Source organism: Passer domesticus, chromosome 2, assembly GCF_036417665.1.
Source record: "Passer domesticus isolate bPasDom1 chromosome 2, bPasDom1.hap1, whole genome shotgun sequence".
NCBI classification, from domain to species: domain Eukaryota; kingdom Metazoa; phylum Chordata; class Aves; order Passeriformes; family Passeridae; genus Passer; species Passer domesticus.
Window position 1 is genome coordinate 64,170,440 of NC_087475.1, and position 18,630 is coordinate 64,189,069.

The 18,630-nt window shown below is 38.7% G+C and overlaps 1 protein-coding gene across 20 annotated transcripts in view; it reads left to right on the forward strand.

Moving 5' to 3' along the window:
* Positions 1–17,881, forward strand: part of LOC135294053 (uncharacterized) — an 84,637-nt gene extending 66,756 nt beyond the window's left edge. For 5 of the 20 annotated variants that reach the window (XR_010356157.1, XR_010356155.1, XR_010356153.1 and 2 more), the window contains 3 exons: positions 6,367–6,470; positions 7,443–7,594; positions 17,140–17,881. Coding sequence is in view for 1 of the 20 variants with exons in the window: in XM_064408833.1 (XP_064264903.1) it covers positions 6,099–6,181; positions 6,367–6,426 (143 nt within the window). In the remaining 19 variants the exon portion in view is untranslated. Of the gene's footprint in view, positions 1–2,322; positions 6,182–6,366; positions 6,476–7,442; positions 7,595–17,139 lie in introns of all 20 variants that reach the window. The other 15 variants (XR_010356158.1, XR_010356154.1, XR_010356167.1 and 12 more) reach the window with 9 other exon arrangements.
* The last annotated feature ends 749 nt before the right edge of the window (positions 17,882–18,630 follow it).

Below are 18,630 nucleotides of genomic sequence, written 5' to 3' on the forward strand. Positions count from 1 at the left end.
TTGTGAGGCCTGGAAGAGGTGTTGGATGTTTATCTTTTGGGTAACTGTAGATGTCCACAAGTGACTTGAGGATGGCAAATGCTCTTTGTAGTCATATAGTTCAGAGATCACAGAATCATTAGGGTTGGGAAAGACCTGCAAGATCAAGTCCAACATTAGATCTAATATCACCATGCCCACTAAACCATATCACAAAATGCCACTTCCAGTCATTTTTTGAGCACTTCCAGGGATGGTGACTCCACTACTTCTCTGGGAAGCCTGTTCCAAAGCTTAACCTATCCCTCAATGAAGAGATCTTCTAATATCCAACCTGAACCTCCCCTGAGATAGTTAGACTAGTCAATAGAGTCAATGGAGATTAGAGACAATTCATCTCACTCTTATTTAGACATCTACATTTGGTCAGCTGAGCAGATCATTCATTTTACCCTTTATCTCTAATTAATGTTAATTCAGTGTAAACCTATCAAAAGAAGCCTTAAGGTCTACTTTAGCTTGGAAGACATTATAAAAAAATAAAGCTCTCTTAGAAAGGCATTACAGCAATTTTACAGCTTGAGCAGTAGCAACTGGAAGTAGGAGCCCCAATTACACCTTTCTTTCTCATCTTTTTGTTCACATGGAACAGCTCTGCCTCTCACCTGCCTACTCTTAGTTTTTAATTATGAAAATATTATGGAGGAATCTTGTTATAGAGCAAGATTAAAAGCTTATTTTTCTTTGATTCTGTTAAATCACAGTATGTATACTTTCTCTACGAGGAGTCTATCCAAAGGTAAAAAGGAGCCCCAGACTTCACAAATCTTTAATTTATTGCTCCTTGGCAAAGTCTTATCAATTTGGGATAGTTTATTATTACTGTAATTCATAGTTACTGTATTTTCTTGTCATAGGTGTTTTTCTGAGTATGTTGTCAAATAAGTAAAATAGCAGTTAATATATGTGAAATTTCCTTTAATAGTCAACTTTATGAAATTCTCAGGTGTTAAGCCATATGTGGAAGGTGTATGACATGATGGACACAACTTTTGTTCTCCTCTTGAGAAACAGGCCACATTACTTTCAAATATGCAGTTTTACATTCTTTGTGAGCTCCCAGAGGAGACTTGGGACTCAAAATTTTAATTTTTGTAATGTGTAAGACTGTAATGATAATATCACCTCTTACGTGCATTTGTGCCATAAGGCTCCAATGTTTTCCTCTTCTGAAATGCAGATGCCTGAGGTGGGATTCTTCTAATCTATTTGTAGATGTCTGCAAGGTGAATGTTTATATCTAAGCACTTCACCTCAGGAGAGGAATGGGTGCTTCTGGGGAATTATCCATCTTACCTCTTTTTGACTTTTCCTTTTTGGTGGGAAGAACCACGTTAGAAGTGTCTGTTTCTCTCTTCTTGTGTCCCATTAATGAGAGGGCTGAGGCCACCCACTATCATCAGCTGCACTCAAGACCAGTGTTTCTGGAACACCAGTACTGTAGCAGCAGTCAGCTGTCACTGAGGCCCACAGAGAAAAGGGGGACAGCTCTGGCTAGCCTTTGAGTCACCCTCACTCACACCCAACACTGAGACAGTGCATTACAGCTGGCAGTGGACTCTGAACTCTCAGAAGCAAAAGAATGCTAATTTTAGTTTCTAGATTTCCAATGTCTTCTCAGTCATTGATAAAACTCTCATCTCCAAAGAACACAATGTCCCAATATTTGGGACACTTTTATAACTACATATCCCTTTTTGGCCCTGATGGTATTGATGTCCTTGGATGGTATCCCTGGACTAGATTCACTCTAGAAGTGCAAACAAACCCACATTTTCATTTGGCCATAGGAAGTATTTTTTTATCATAGGTTGTAGTGGAGAACTAGAATCCAGCCAATCCCTCTGGTGCCTTTGTTGTCAGGAAAAAATGATCCATCAAAGCCTGTTTAGTGGGAACTTCAGCCAGACACTTATGAGCGCTGATTCTTTGTTATTTTCTCGTTATGTGGTTCCTAAGTTTCTAAAGGTCTTGACATACATTTTCTACCAATAAGAAAAAATGCCTCCTCATGAGATTTAAGTATGTTGCTTTTATTTTTAATGGAGCCATGTTTGAGAGTCTGTCATCATGTTCACTAAATCATCTGTCAATGAAATCCACATTTTTAGTAGCCATTACCTCAGCTCAGGGATAAATGACGTTCTAGCTTTCATGTCTAATCCTCCATATTATTTTCAGGTGGATAGGGTAACACTGAGACCACATCTTAAATTTATTCTAAAGGTGGTTTCAGATTTCTTATTAATCAGTATATCTACTTACCAATAATTTTTTTCCCAGGACCCAGTTCACCACCAGAAGGATCAAAATGCTGATCTTTGTGAGCGTACTGCTGTAACCAGACAAAACTCTTCTACAAATCTGTGATGTTCTTTGGTCTTAAACAGCCTTTGTTGTTCAGAATCAATTCTAAAAAAATGTAGCACCAACTTCAGGCTCATTCAAAGTGATTTAGCAGACTTCATCAGAAGCACATGTGATGCTGCTGTCAGACCCATCAGCCCCTCCCATGGCATGTACAACTGGAGCACAAGGCAGTGCCACAGCCTCTGCTGGCAGAGGTGCAGTAGCTGAGGGCTGGAGAGACGCTGTGCAGTCATTGATACTCATGTTCATGAAGTGTTCCATATGGTAGCCCAATGGCTTGAGGGACACCAATTCTTCAGTCTTTGCAACAATGACTGGCTTTCATTTACTGGTGTGACAGCACTTCTAATGAAACACCCAGAAAGAGCTTCACAGGTGCCAGAACTTGAAGGAACAGGGGTTGCTTCTGTCACTGTTCTTTGATGGATTCTTTGTGTACAGCTGCCAGCACTGGCCCTTCTGTTCCAGGGGAGGAAGGTTTGTCCTGTGGACTGGGAGGTGCTGAATAACATGGTGGTGTCTGTTTATGTGCTTGTGGGGTAGAGAGCAGAGCAGAGCAGGTAATGCACACACCTCACTGGGGCACATAACGACATTAGAAACACTTGAATTCTTATGCAGAAGAGATTTCCATTTAGAATGGGTCTTAGCTGCATAAAGCATCCTGAAATATCATATCTACTACAAGGTTAATGATGCTCTATATTATTCCTTAAAAAACACTTGATGTGAAACACTGCCCTGTGTCTTTGCCAGATATTCTCATTGTTATTATTATAAACAGCAAAGAATGTATGTTTGATAACATTTTTACTATGGCTTTTTTTTTTTTCATAGGAATTAGATCTCATTAGAAATCAGAAGCAAGATTTATTTTGTGTACTGATAAATTATTAAACCCAGTAATACAAGCAAGATTACATACCAACCCACAGAAATCCTTCAGAGTTGTTTTTTTAAACCTGTGTCAATGAACAGTTTATTCTGAAGCATTTCAAATGTGTATGCATATGCATTATATACATATATATTATATATATATATTTATATATATATATGTAGTGACAAAGCGAGTAGTTTAATACATTTTATGGCTCCAGCCTGGAGTTCTGCATACAGGAACCTGTGTGTGGTCAAGGAGACTTGCATACTTTTGAACTCTAAGTTGGCCTAATAAAAGATATCATACTACAGTGCTTGCTTTGTCAATCCTGTTTTGCTGGCTCAAAATGACTTGCAAGATTAATTTTCAATTTTTAACATAAAACCCAAGAAAAAGAAGTGTTTACTTACTGCAAGGAGTTGATTCCCTGTTAATGACCCTGAAGGAGGCTTGTATACAAGGTACAGATTGTTGCCAATTTGATGTATATTCATGTTACATAATATAAAAATGAGAAGTTATACCATCTTGAGGGCTTTGTTTTTATAAGTTAAAAAAGCTTTTAAGTAATCATACTGTGTGTTTGATGGTGGAAATTAGTATGAATGTTTCTGGCAGTGGAATGATGTGATGTGGTTATGCATTTCTGTTTTCACTGCCTGCTCAATATTGGTCTTTTACAAATACAGATTACCATGTCGATGGAAGGAATTTACAGCTTTGGCCCCCTTGTCTCACTCTGTGTTACAGCACCCTTTTTTTGTACTATGTTACATATCCTCCCAACTGCATTTTTGTGACAGAAAAAGGAAATGTCTCTGGACTGAGATCCTGAAAATGTGTGAGCTTTACTATTTAATTGAATGAAATGAGTATTATTTCCCATTAAGCTTGATTTCCTGTGGGGTGAAATCTTGCTTCTCTGAAATCAGTAGCAAACACACTGCTGTGTATGAGAGGATGGAGAGTCCATCAGTGATCCCTTACCAGCTAGTGACATTGCATCCTGGAAGCTCAGAAAAAAACAACCCTTAACAATAAGAATGATAGAAAGAATACTCTTTCAAAAGTCAAAATTTAGGGCTCTCAAATAAACCCCAAGCTGAATACAAAAACAGTATATATGACGCATTTAACACTGCTGGTTTTGGGGCCTCACTGCATCCCATACTTACCTCATCTTGTGGGCAAGGAGCTGCTTGCTCTGACTTCATGGAATTGCAGCTGTATTTGTGGAGTGCTCTCGTCCTTTGGCACTGCCTACCCAGTACATTAATACAGTTTAAATGCACCAGCATTTTCTCTGGAAGCAAACTTCAAAATTTGTCTTTAATCCTGATGCAATGCATATTCAGATTTTTTTTATTTTCCTGGATTTTAGTTCCAGAGGAAAACATACTTGACTGCTGCTCCCACCAGCCAGCTGTGGTTTATGATGACAATAATTAACAGCAAGATACTGCAGCACAAAAATGGGGAGCAGAGAAATGCAGTCCAGCAGCTTCAGAGATATGATTTTTTTAACTACTAAGGATTCCAAAGTGCTTAACAAACAATATTACAGGCATGGTGGGCAGCTCTGGCCATTGTGAAGGTCTTCTAGTGCTTCCTATTTCAATAGTTTGTTTATTTTATTTTATTTTATTTTATTTTATTTTATTTTATTTTATTTTATTTTATTTTATTTTATTTTATTTTATTTTATTTTATTTTATTTTATTTTATTTTATTTTATTTTATTTTCCCAGGGTTCTGCCAATGTGGATATATTTAGACTAAATTTATTTTTATCCAATGCCAGTCTCCACGCTTTAAGTTTTTGAATTGAGAAGTGGTTGAAGTATTAATAAGAAGAAGGTTAGATTTTTGCTTTTTTAAAAAAATAATATCTGCTCCCTGTGTTTTTGAGCAAACACAGGCCTTTCTCTGCCTTTGAATCAGGTATGAGCCTTTTGCCGTCCTCACAAAGCCTTTCAAGTTTGGTCGACTGTTTCAAGACATGGAAAAAACCACAGTTACCAAATATCCCATAGAGGTTTACTAAAGCCTAACAGCAAATATTTCCAGAGATTTCATCTTCTCCGCCTCGCACAGCTCCTTCCCACGATCAGACTTTCCATACACCGTCCTCACAGGATGACTGAACTCACTGCCTGGGGGCACCAGAGGCCAAAACTGAGGCAACCTCTGTTGTGCTGTCCCTGGGCGTTACTTTGAGCTGCAATGATGCTCTGCAGTGGATCTGGGAGTAGGGAGCCAGTCCCTCCTGAGCTGGAATGCATCTTAGGGCTCCCAAATTTCGGTTTGTATGCTGTTGGCAAGCCTCCAGCATAGCTTCTCTTTGCTGATAGTCTGTACGCACACAGAGGGTTGGACAACCTCAACAAGACCCTGGACAACCACATCTAATGGTGAAATGAGTTCTGCTTGGAGCAGGGGGTGGGAATAGACAACATCCTCAGAGTCCTTCCCAGTCTGAGTGAGTCCATGGTCCTCTGACTCTTTACTGACCATTTCTCCACTAGTGTGTGTAGGCCTAAAGGCAGCATCCTAGTTGATGGGTTTCTGTAGGTATGATGCACATAGTGGAAATACTATTTTTTACTTTATTTTAAAAACAAGGGTATTCAAAACACCTCATTAAGATAATATTCAAGATGCATGGACTGGTATCTTAAAATTAAGATTAAAAAAATGAATCTCTGCAACCTCAGTATGCTTCTAACATGTGTTTGTGTGGAAACACTGACTCTAGTTTTGTGATTGCGCTGTGTTTTCACTCACATGGCTTCATCTCTGTATCTAGCGTGGATCTGCTCTGGAGATGAAGCAGCACCAAGGAAGATTGGTGGATGCAGAACTCTAGCTCACTTGTTGAGAAGGTGCAAGGTATTTTCTGATTGAAACAGGGCATGGTAGAAAAAGAAAACAAGATCTCCAGGTTTAGGTATTTGAAGTCTGTTCTGGAGAGCTGGACAGTGTCCTTGCCTCTTCCACTGTCTTCCTGTGTGGTAATGGGCAGACATTTCCCCAGTGGTCAATTGCCAAAAGACCGTTTCTGCTTGTTCCAATAGGACCTGGAACAAGATGACTGTGCAAATGTCATCCAGCAATCACAACTCTTTCTTTGGTAATGTCATCTATGATGTTCCATCTAATGAAGCCTTCATCAAGTCAGGTTAGGTAATTATTACTTCCTTATATCTGTTTATCATCTAGTGTTCAGCTTCTGTTTATATTTCTACTTTAGACTTATAAATATTTATAAATAATTATTTATCAATGAATTGGGCAAACTATCTTGAACATCTCTGAAATTCACTGAAATATTCAGGCAGCATATGAGATTGTTTTTCAAACCTCAGCAGGATTAATTAGATCCTGCAGTTCATTCATTTGCACTGTAGTCAATTGGAGTCTTACTTGTGGAAAGTCTGCAAGACCAAAAATTATGCCCAATGGGCACATAGCTCTATAGTAGAAAATGTCAGCTCCAGATGGTAGTATTTCTGACTTCTCATCAGTTAGACTCTCTCGACTCCCACACTTTTTCTCTCTTTCTCAATTAGCTTTTCTTGCATTTTTATGTGAGTGGTTTTTTTTTTTAATGATTTTAAAACTTTCTGTATATATGGTACACGTTTTCATTTACAGATCACTGAAATGGATAGGCAGATAAATAAATAGGGTTTTCTGAGCTTGTGAAATATGTAGCATAATATAAACCCCTCTTCTAAGTCTGTTTTGTCAAATGTATCAAATGATATTTCGAAAATTATATTTCTGGAGTATATTTTCAGCATTTCTTATTGTTGTTCTTGATCTATGTTTGACAGTTGCTTAATCTGTCTGATATAACCTAAATGAATAGCAACATTTAAAAATATGGCTTCAGGGACTCCTCAGGAGGTTTCTTTGTAAGTGTACATTTACTAGTTCATCTGTAAATTTATTTTATGAGGTGTTTAAACCTCAAGAAAACTGAAAAGCATAATATTAAAGCCTGGTTTATATCTACTGAAGTCAATGGGAACTTTGCAATTGACTTTAATGGTAGCCTATGCCCTCTAATTATGAAAGTGGCAAGGATGATGTACACAAAACCACAAGGAGAATTTTTTGTTTCATCATATCCTAATTCTGTTTGCAGATGCATTTGTGAAGTACAGCGCGGTTCGTTCTTGAATTAAACAGTTCAGTGTTTGGACCTAATCCCGAGCCATGTTGATATTTTAGGTTGTGTTTTCCTTCTTGAATGATTGCAGACTACTCATTTTCTCCAGGGCTCTCAGAGGTGACAAGGTAAGAAATCCAGCCAAATGTTCAAATTTTCAAAAGGCTTTTGAAAATTACACTTTTGGTTTTGATCTTACATTTGCCCTATGGTGTGAGTAGCGGAAGAAGTTGATGAAGCAGTTTTATTTGTAATTGCTTTGTTTTTTTCATGTGATCCATTTTGACAAGGCTCGTGGAAATGCATGTAATATCTGTAGCACATATGTACTTTTTTTCCCTGAAGGTTTGTTCACTGCAGTGTAGTAGAAAGTTTCCACCACGCTATTGTAATTCCAGGCATCACTTTTTTATTGTGTTAGTGAAAGTGAGTGGCAGTACACCACAACAAAAAAAGACTCACAGAATTCAGCTTTTTTTTTTGTGTTAGTGCAATAAGCACAGCAGTCTGAACTGGCTAGATATGGTTAGTAATCTGTAGTAGTTAATAATGCTAGACAAAAATTCCCACAAGCTTCTTGCTGAGTCTGCTTCAGACATTACTCATTTGGTGGCTTAAATACCGGTCTTGCTTCACACTTTTGATACTTGTGAAAGATGTAGATATTTTGTTGGTAACTGGAGTTGGTAGAGCTGCAGATAAGAGTTTGCCACAAGTGTTTGGTTGGGGCCATGCTCAGTTGAAAAATGCCACTTGTGCAGAGTGGAAACGCTGTCCCTGAGGTGCATCAGCTCCACTGCAGCCTCAGAGAGAGCTGAGCTGAGCTGAGGCGCTGCTGCCTGGCCCCACTGCTCACCCCAGCCAGCCCCAGGCTCTTTGCTAGGCTGAGCAGACTGATGGCATGGTAATAAATAATCAAATTGATGAAGTCAACTCTTCCCTCCAGACCCCAAGTCTCCCCTACCCCAGCATAGCCCCCTCCCACCTTGTCCATGCAGTGGGCTAGCAGCTCTCTGGCTTTCTCCCTTGCCTTCTGCCAGACTGGTCTGTCTGTCCTTTGTGATCTGTCCCCTCAAGCCTACTGAGTCCTCAGGCTGCTGCTCCTTCTGGTTGTCCTTCCCCAAGGCTTCACTGGAGACTGCTTTTTTTAAGGTATCCCAGTGTGAGGGCAGCCTGGAGTCCAGCAGCCCTGGTGTTTTGCTGCCCAGTGATGCAATTGCTTTGGGAATGACCTGGAAATATTGTATACTGTCTTTCTCAAAAAACCCAGTGTGTCATAAATTCTTCCTCAGGGAAAAAAAAAAAGATTATTAGTATTTATTGCTGACCTTAGACAAAATTTGTATGTGTCGAAACTACTTTGGTAAAAGTTAGTAAAAGAGAACCATTCCAGATGGCTGCTGTAGCCCTTAGTTCATCTTAACAGTCTAGACATGGACAGAGATCTCTGTAGTATAATTAGAGAAATAAATGACCACTGGAAATTATGTGTCTAAGTGAGACTTAAACTTCCTAGATGGAGGTTGGAGGAAGGTGTGCAGAAGTAGGGATCTATTTCTTAAGGAGCCTATGAACATGGTACATGAAATACTTCAAATGACCTCTCAGCCAATCCTGTTTTGCCTTAGTTTTGAGGACTACTGTGGCTTCTATGGAAGAATAAAAATGAAAGAAATTTTAAGTATTCACAGGTCTACTGTGTTTACACTAAATATAAGACTAAATAGAAATAAGACTGTAGTTAAGGCTCCTGATTTTGAAGAGGAAAATTTTTGTAAACTATATGATTTAATTACTCAAGTCAGCCAGACCGGGGAGCCTCGGGTTTGAAATGTGGAGGAGGTGTAAAGTTAAGTTTCAGATGTGAAAGCTACCTAGAACTTAGATTCCAAACAAAAGACGACTGTTGGGAAAAGTACCTTGTCTAGTTTGATGGGTAATCATCACAAAAAGATATTGGTAGGTAATGCACGAACAGAGGAAAATGAGGGATCAGAATAGAAAGTTGTATCTCAGAGGTAGGATATGCAGGAATAAAGTACAAACAAGTGAGAGGAGCTTGAGAAAAATATTCAGGCAGCATTTGAGGAAAAATTTCTTATCTAGAAAAGATGTGGGAAAAGGAAAGAGAAAGACTCTTGTGCTGTGAAGAGGAACTATAATCTGTGTGGGATAAACTAATGATGATCTAGCAACAGGGCAAAGTCTGGAGGCTTTCTGAGGGTGTGGAAATGGCAGCTAACCAGCTAAAGAGGGAGCAAAGCTTAGGACAGTTCATGGGTAGTTGGATAACTGTTGTTCAAAATTCAGAAGGAACGGCTATATGAAACCATATGTGTGAATGTCTCATGAAGAGGAAAGGGACCATGTGACCAGACAGTTCCTCTGTGTGTGAAGGGAGGAAAGACTTGTGTGAAGATTGGCCTATTATTCTGACCTCAGGGGTGCAAAGATTTAAAAGAGATATTGAAGAAAATAAATTTCTATACAGTAAATGTGGGATAGAAGGGGGAAAATTCATTAAAAAAACCCCCACCTTGTACACGGTATGCAAATCTGATACTTTGATGTACTGGAAAAGTGACATCTTGTAAAAGCTAACCTTTCTGGATCTCAGCAAAGAGTTTCTGTGGTACAGGAATATATTTGATATATCCCCATAAAATATATCTCTGAGAAGGAGACAAATATGGAAGTAGGGGAGATGTAAGGTGGAGAAAAGTGGGAAATAGGAATTCTCTGACTGAGTTTATCTGCTGGTTTGGGTCAGGTAATTATGCTTTTTTTCCCCCATGGACTGACATTATATCCTGTGCAGTTTGCAGTGTTTAGCAGTCTTGTGCAGGTGCAGAAGGTACTCACAGTGTGGATTCTCTCTTGCTTTGCTCTTACCAGAGTTTAAAATATATGACATTTTGGCTGAAGGCATTTGTCTTTAGATGGAGAACCATAAGTGTCATTCTGGTGTTCAGGGTAGGATTGTAAAATGACAACTCTGAGAAAGGGAGATGGTGTGGAAAGGAAAAAAAGACAATTAAAAAAAGTAGAAATACAAAAATATGTAACACTTAGGAACTTTTTAACTTCCACTGTGCAGGGAGCTGTTGAGATTCTGGATCTGTATCCCTTTTGGCAATCAAATTCCCATATGGCACTAACAATTCCCAAAGGGAAGGCAACAGTGGTGTACACCTCCTCTGCTGCCCTGTGGTCTGGACAGGGAGACTCTGTCCAGAAAAAGCACAGTGGGCTTTCCTCAGGTTGGTGAGGGTAGCACATACTTGTGCCTGCAATCAGATCTGACCCACAAACAGACGTGCAGAGGGATGGGTTGGTTCAGGTTTCCAGGAGCTCTGGTTCCCTACACAGTATTTCACTTCCCAGTGCACACTGCATCCCCTTGCACACTGGAGACTCCCAGTGCTCACCAGCCTTTATTACTCTGAAGAAATGTACTCACTTCCCCAGTTGTAAAACGGGGTCTTCCAGACCTCTTCAGGCCAATACAGAGTGACATTCCCAAAACTTATATGTTACCTGGTATTCATCCTCATGGAACAAATACGAGATTGCTGAGAAGTGCTGCACAGTGTCTGTGCAGCCCAAAGAAGTTACTGCATCCTACAGATAAACAGTTCCCTCTGACTTGATTGCAAAGGACTGTGGTTGGAAGGAGACAAATTTCTCTGAGGCAAACGAAAAAGTGCATGCTGATAAAGATCTATACAAATACAGAAGTTATGTGGGTAAGACAAGTAAAGAAAGCTTGAGACAAAAGAGAGGAAGGTAAGGACATATTTTTTGAAGGGAAGAGAGTACTCTTAGAAGTACAGAAATCAACTAAAGTTGGAAGAAGCTGGTTGCAGGGGGAAAAAAGTATGTCCCTCAGGCACAAGAAAAGCCACACACACAAAGCTAGTGAGAAAATGAAGCCATGGTATCATATACAGTTGTGTCTTGTTCTGTGTGTATCAGTTTGAAGTAATGTTTAACTTTGATGTTAGAGGTCACTTCTGCAGAGTCTGTGGCTGTCCCTGAGGAGGTCAGCTGGAGCCAGGGTGCCTTTGAGGAAGAGCTTCTTGGTCATTGTGTGGTTTAGCAGCTAAGGGAGTTTGGATGAGCCGTGACTCATCAAGGGGCATATGCTGCTTGGTGGGGGAAGGGATGGAAGGACTTCCATGGGAAATAAAGTTGGAAACACATTGCCAGGAGTGATGAGTGCTTAAAAAGATTGCAGCTGCAGTGCTCTGATCCAAACCAGTTTCCCATACACTGCTGAATAAGAAGTTGGAGGGGTCTATAGCAATCATGCACATCTCAGGCATCATCTCAGAGAGCAAGAGTTAAAGCATTGAAGAGTGTCCTAGGTGAAATAAAGAGAATGGGATATTAAAGTATTCCCAAGTTTATTCCATGCAATGTGAGTTTGATAGGTAGAGAGTAGAGGGGTGAAAAATGTGGCCAAATTCAGAGCTCTTAACCTTGTGCAGAGGTTTATTTGAATCCCAGGCTATTTGTATCCCATGCAGGCATTTCATTCCCTATGTATGGCAATAAAAACTGGAATGACTGCTTAAGGGTGAGCAGCAACCTGAACTCAAACTCAAGCTGACCTCTAATCTGACACAAAAAAATCTGTGTTATCCCTTTGGGATTGGAAGTGTCTTTTTGCTGGATTCTAGAACAGAATGGAAATGTCAGGATCAATCACTGACAATAATGTTCTCAAGGAGACAGCTAGGAAGCAGCTAGAAAACCTTTTCCACTAAACTCCCTCAGGCTCTAGCTCTAAAAAGTAGGAACATATTTGCACAAGCATTTCCTTCTGCTATTTCCTCTTTGCTTTTCAGCTAGCTCGAACCTTGTGGGCATGTCCACAGATTTGGTGTTAGATCAGTTTCTCTACTGCCATCCTACTACTGTTTGCAGCAAAGTGCTTACCCTGGGCTATTCTGAAAGCATTGAGAAGCAGCTGGGCTCTTTGTGAAGCCACTGTTTTGTTAATGAGGTTAAGAAATTAAACTGCAGAAGCCAGGTTTCTAGATTTTGATAGTCTTAATTATATGTGTGACAACAAGGACAGTAGAAACAGAAGTATGTGGAACCACGGGTAGGACTGAAACTCTGATCAACTTTGCAAAAAATATGTTGAAAAAACTCTCCATATCTAAACTATCTTTTGAAGTCTTGTGTGTCTTGTATTTATGAGTGAGTTTGTAGAAAGGCACCCCCTTCTCATGTGTTTACATTTACAAAAAAAAAAAATAAATTGGAAATCAACCTTTTAACCATCAGAATAGTGCAGTGCTACCTTCTTTTCACAAATGGGAGAATTGAAGGAACAGAGCTGTGAAGTTACCTGTTCAAAGCCGTAAAGGAGGCCCATGATAAATCCAGGTGTAGAAGCTAAGTCTCCTAAATTGCCATCTAATGCCATTAACAAGCCAGTGTAATCAAAAGAAAGTTTGCTTTCTGATGTTACAGTGAGGTGTGCCATAACAACGCCTAGGTATTTATCCAAGGGGAACACATTTGAATGTATATATTTGCCTATGGTCTTGTAAACACATAGAAAGGTTTCTTTGAATTCTATTCCTGAATTTAGTATATAGTAGTTTCCTTTATAACTGTTTTCTTTTCCCCCACAACCATTTCTTCAAAAGTTATGTTTAAAACAAACAGTTTAGAGTCCAACGTCAGAGTCTTCTTCAAGATCCTGAGCACCTTACATTTCAGCTTGCCTTTACAGAAGAGACAGTAGGTGGTTTGCATCTCTGAAAAAGGAAATAGAGTTATATATTGCTCTTAGCATTGGAAATCACTTTTAGAAATATTGCTGTAAATGTGTTGGAAGTCTCAAAAGCCCAGGTCTGACTCTGATTTAGCTGTAGGGGAGGCTATGTCAAGAGACCCAGCATGAGAGGAGCTGTGAATATGGAAGCCCACTGCAGAGTCTAACGCTGCCCGGTGCATTGAGCAGTGCCTGTCACAGTTTTGGCAAAAGTACATATTGCTTTCTGTCTCTCATGCTTGTGTCCTCCCATACTGAGTCAAGAATACTTGTCTTTGAGATCTAATCTTTTGGGATGGTAAGCACAAATAGTTTCACTAACAGCTGGTTTTACTTGCAGTTGAGAGTTTGAAGCAGCCCAGCAGCTTTTTGCATTGGGTAGGGAGGGTTTCCTTCTGACTGTTACCTGGGTCTGGCAGAATGATGCTTTGGGCTTCCCAAAACAGGGCTAGTGTCCAGCACTGAAACACCATGGAAGCACTGTCTTAGTAGCAGGTAGCTTTATGGTTCATTAAGAGCAAATATTAAATTGTATTGGAAAATGATATTGCTTCTAAAAACCTCCTTATAGCACCTTTACAGTTTCCAAATCTTTATTTTCCACAGTTGGCCTGCACACAGGTGATGAGCATGCTCAGAGAATATGTCTGGTTAGCAACAATCAAACCTCTAAAATATCTGCAATTCATCCATGCTTCTCCCACCAGCAGGTGTCATTCTGGAAAAAGGAAAATATTGTAAATTCTTGAACTGGGGAATTTGGCTGTGACAAAGAAGAAGAAAAAAATTTTGCTTAAAATATAGCTTTTGAAGGTTACTTTACTCCAAACTAAAACTAAGAGAAAGCTGTCTGGTCTGCATTTTTTAATAATCTTTGTGCAGTGTGTAGTCTTGACCTATAAATAACAAAGGGCAGACAATTGGTAAGGCAAACCAATGTCTACTTAAAGCTGTTTTCTGCTTTTTGCTGTTTTCTCTGATGCGTTTACCACTGCTTACTCACTGCCCCCCTCCATGACTATGAAATCAGAGATATTCATCAACCTTCCTACAATAAACAAAGAATTAAAGTGCTGAATTCAGATCTCATTTACTTCAAGGTAAACTTGAAGTAATCTCATTGAAGCAACTGAAAGCAGAAATGTTTGGAATTTAGTCTGAAACAACCAGAAATAGTATTTAACTTTCTACTCCATAAATAAGCCTCAAGCAGAAAATAATCTCAGAATAATTTTAATGTCTCTTATAATGTTTATGTTTTCCTTTAGGTGTTCATCTGGGTATTAGCTGCAACCTCCTTTAGTATGTAGAGATTGTTTTTGATGTCTCACAGTGAGAAAGCTGTGTCAGAGTTGTAAAGAACCAAGAGCCTGCTGGTTCATTGCTGAGGGCTCCTGGTCTATCAAGTCTAGTCTTTGGCTCTTAAAACCAAACTTACTCTGAAATCCATGCAGGAGCTGCCTTGACCGCCCTATATGCTACTGGAAATTTGTTCCAACCCATCACAGCTCTGATGATTATAAATATTTTTCTCTCTTTCTCTTTTGCATTAATCCAGATCCCTTGTATCTCTACTGTCCTTTTACACTAAATAGTTTCCCCCTACCATTTGCACTGGCATGTAGCTGAGAGATTTGGGCCTGAGCATACTAGCCTGAACAAACCCAATTTGCATTTGTTTTCTTCCAGAAGCTTAGGATCCCGATCCTCTGGCATTAAGTTAAATCGATCTACTTTAAACAAAAGCACACAGATGTGTGCTCCCTTCCTTGCTATCTTGCATGCAACATTAATGCAAGAGCTTCCACGCCCCTCTAGAAACACTTCTCCTGCTCCATCTTAGCCCTGTACCTAATTTCTGCCCTGTAACTTCACCACAGTCATCTTCCCTTTGACTGGTCCAGCCAGGTTTACCTTCTCAGCCATTTCTAGAAGGACTACAAAGGACTGTGTGCTACTGTGATATGATGGCCCACCAAAACTCTTCCTGGAATCAAAGAGAAATTTGCTTGAGGGAAAACATGAAAGCAAGTTCCAAGGTTTGGCTACAGGGAGGACATTAATGTGGGAAATGATTTTATCTTTTTAGAATTTTTATTTGCAATGAAGGGATGTAAAATAGTTGTCCTGTTGGCAGCCATGTCTTTTCCAAGATGTTATTTAATTACAAATGTAGCAACACTTTTCTAATGAACAGTACCAAGCACTCAGTTGCTGAGTGAAAAAAAGGAGTATGTAGACATAGAATTAAGAACTTCACTTCAAAATAGCTAAAAGCTCTATTCTTGGGTTTGCATGAAGCCTGTATTAATGTTTTCTGACTTTTTAAGTATTTAACTTTGAAAATGTAGTGGTATTTTAAAATTTAAAGTCAGAAAGTATAAAACTATTGTGAATATAACTAGTTCATTATGGCCTTTATAGACTCAAGATAGCAAGCCATGATAATCTCCAGCAGGTTTTTGTATAGTAAAGGATGAGATTTAGACAAAATTATTTCTTTAAAGTTTTTACTATTTTTTCTCAGGTTTTTAATTAAGTGAAATCATATAAAATTATGTTTAGTCTCTTTTGGTTTTTACTAGTAGTTTACTAGTGGTTTATTTTACTAGTTTTAGAAAAAAACTTATGTGCCTAAACGTAGACCTGTGCATTTTAGAGCTCATAGGAATCCCACCTGGCCTCTCACTGCCAGTTCAAAGGTGTGGGATTCTGTCAAAGGTCAAAAGTGTCCTGTAGGTCCCACAACATGCCAGCCCTGCACATGTATCCTGGGTACTCCAGGGTGTCCTAGCAGGCATTAGGTACCTTCTTTCAGGAACCTGAACTTCCCCTTTATAAAACTGCTGTAAATGGTAATATGCCTCTGCAAATGCTTAAGAAAATTAAAGATATCACATCTGGGAAGGTAATTCCCTCTAAGATGTTTTATTTCAGGTCAACAAGGCCTAGAGGCAGGAGAGTTCTTTCATGTCTAACAAAGACAGAGTTGCTGTAGTCATTGGGATGCTGTCAAGGGTTTGTTTTGAATTCCAGTGGCTGAACTGAACCTGTGTCTGAGTTGGGAGTGGCTCTTGTTGAGTAAATGCACCACGGAGGTCCTGGCCAGGAGCCTGGGACTTCTCCTCAGGACTGTCGTGGTTGGAGGTTCAAAACTCTTGGGAGTCTGGCTAAAGGAAGATTAATTCCCAGTTTTGGCCATGATGAAGCAAACTAATTTTCCTGAAGAAAGTGGTAATTTCAGGTAGCAAGACACTCGGACAGACACAAGAAATACTTCTTTAATTAAAAAAAACCCCTTTTTAATTAAAGAAATGAAATTAAAGAATGCATTAATTACATACATGATTAGAAACTTATGTTAATCAGGTCCAGTTTTGATGGTCTGTTGAATAAGTGGGAAGTTACAAATCTTCACTATACTAGTCAGTATAGTTACATATAAATTGCACAATGTGTGGTTGAGCATTTCTGAATTGTTATTTTATAACAATTTGTTGCATATAATACAAAAAATTATATATTGTATATGTATAAAATACATAACTCATCCTAAAATAAAATTAAAGCTAATGGAAAGTTGTAAGTTCTGGATAAAATCCACCACAAGCATTAATTAGGATTGTGTAGACAGAGGACACTTTTCTGTGAACTTTTCAAAATCACAAGTAGCATTATAATTGATAGGAGTTTGGACTACTTTTGTAGAAGTTAAAGAAATGAAATTGTTACAGAAAAGGTCATGATGGATGGAGAAATCATAACATCTGATTCAGTGATGTACAATATTAATTTTATAGTTTGGGAGTGAAAGAGAGAACTGTTTCCGTGTACTCTGTTGTTTTGGTTTTTTTTTCCTAAGTATTTATCAATCTTTTTCAGAATGGACTCCCAAGGCATGGCTGCAATGGTTGTTTGAAACAAGAAACAGATACCTTCTTGCTGTCATTCATCTCTGGTCACTGGCAATCGGAGCTTGAAGGAAGGTGAAAGAAAACTCCTACAGAGAACTGGGAATAATTTGTCTTGTAAGAGGAGTATAATGGCCTTTTTAAAGCTTTTACCAAATATCAGGACATGTGATAAGAATTTATGAATTGGGAATTAATTGAAAGATTGTGAAATGGGAAAGAATTCACATTATGGGAAGTGTTGGAGAACTACAACCTAAGCACTCTGATATTTGTGACCAAGCCTGCAGAATATCTAGAGGTGATGGAACTACCTCAGATGACTGTTGTTTTAAAATATAATTTGCAAGCCCCTGCACCCTTCCCCAGACAGACTGGGAAAATACATTCCTTTTATTAATATTACTCCAGGGGACTGGAGGGTATTCTGAGCAGTGAAACATACAGTTTATGTGACTTGCTACAGAATTCAGATTTAAAAAAAAAGACGGTGCTAATTTGTACCTGGGAGTTGGTATCTGTATTAAAAAAATTCTGTTCTAAAGATAACTTCTTTACATTTTCCTATGTATTAAATAACACATCTATATGATAAAACATGAAATGTGTAATTAAAACAATGGCTATAAGTATAGAATTGTGTAAATGCTACCTAAATCATATGTGTAAACATTAAATAAACAGTTTCATTTCTAAAGGTTACAGAAAACACATTTTAGGATTTTATATAGTCTTTCTACCCCTTTCCCCACTAGTTTTTAATATAATTGCAGTTTTAGAGCTAATCCATGTATTAGCTTTTTAACATTTGCAGTTGTGTTAAATTTTACTGAGGAACAATTTAGTTTGGGGAAACCGTTGAATCTGTGGTTTGTGTTGTTTGAACAAGAAATCCCTGAGTATTTGTCCCAAATACCAATATTTTTCCTACACTGGCAGCTGTATATTTGTGGTCACCTGATGGCAATGCATGCAGAGACCCTGTGCAGCAGCAGTGCCTCTCACAGGGAATACCAGGAGGGAAACTGGAAGTAATCAAAGTACACAGAATTTGCTGTTCTTGGTGGAGGTCTCATGCAGGCAGCACTTGAATGACACTATATTTCTGGATAAGGTGGAGGTAAGAGATAGAAACTATCTGAAAGTCATTGCTTATGCTCCCTGGAACGGGCTGGAAAGAACAACTCTCCTGAGACACAGCTTTATACTGAACATGAGCAGAGTGGTGTCATCAGCAATTCTGAAAACGTGTTTAGAATGGTCAGGGAAAATATTTAGTCAGCATTTAAATATGTTAGCTCATACACAAATTTTAGATGTCTACTGCACTTGACAGTTCCAATAACTGGTTTCATTAAGATTTTTAGTGATACAAATTAATAACAAAAGTAAGTTAATACAGAGTGCAGTTATAAGATCAAAATACATGTGGTTTAAATTTAAAGAGTTAAATGTTAGCATT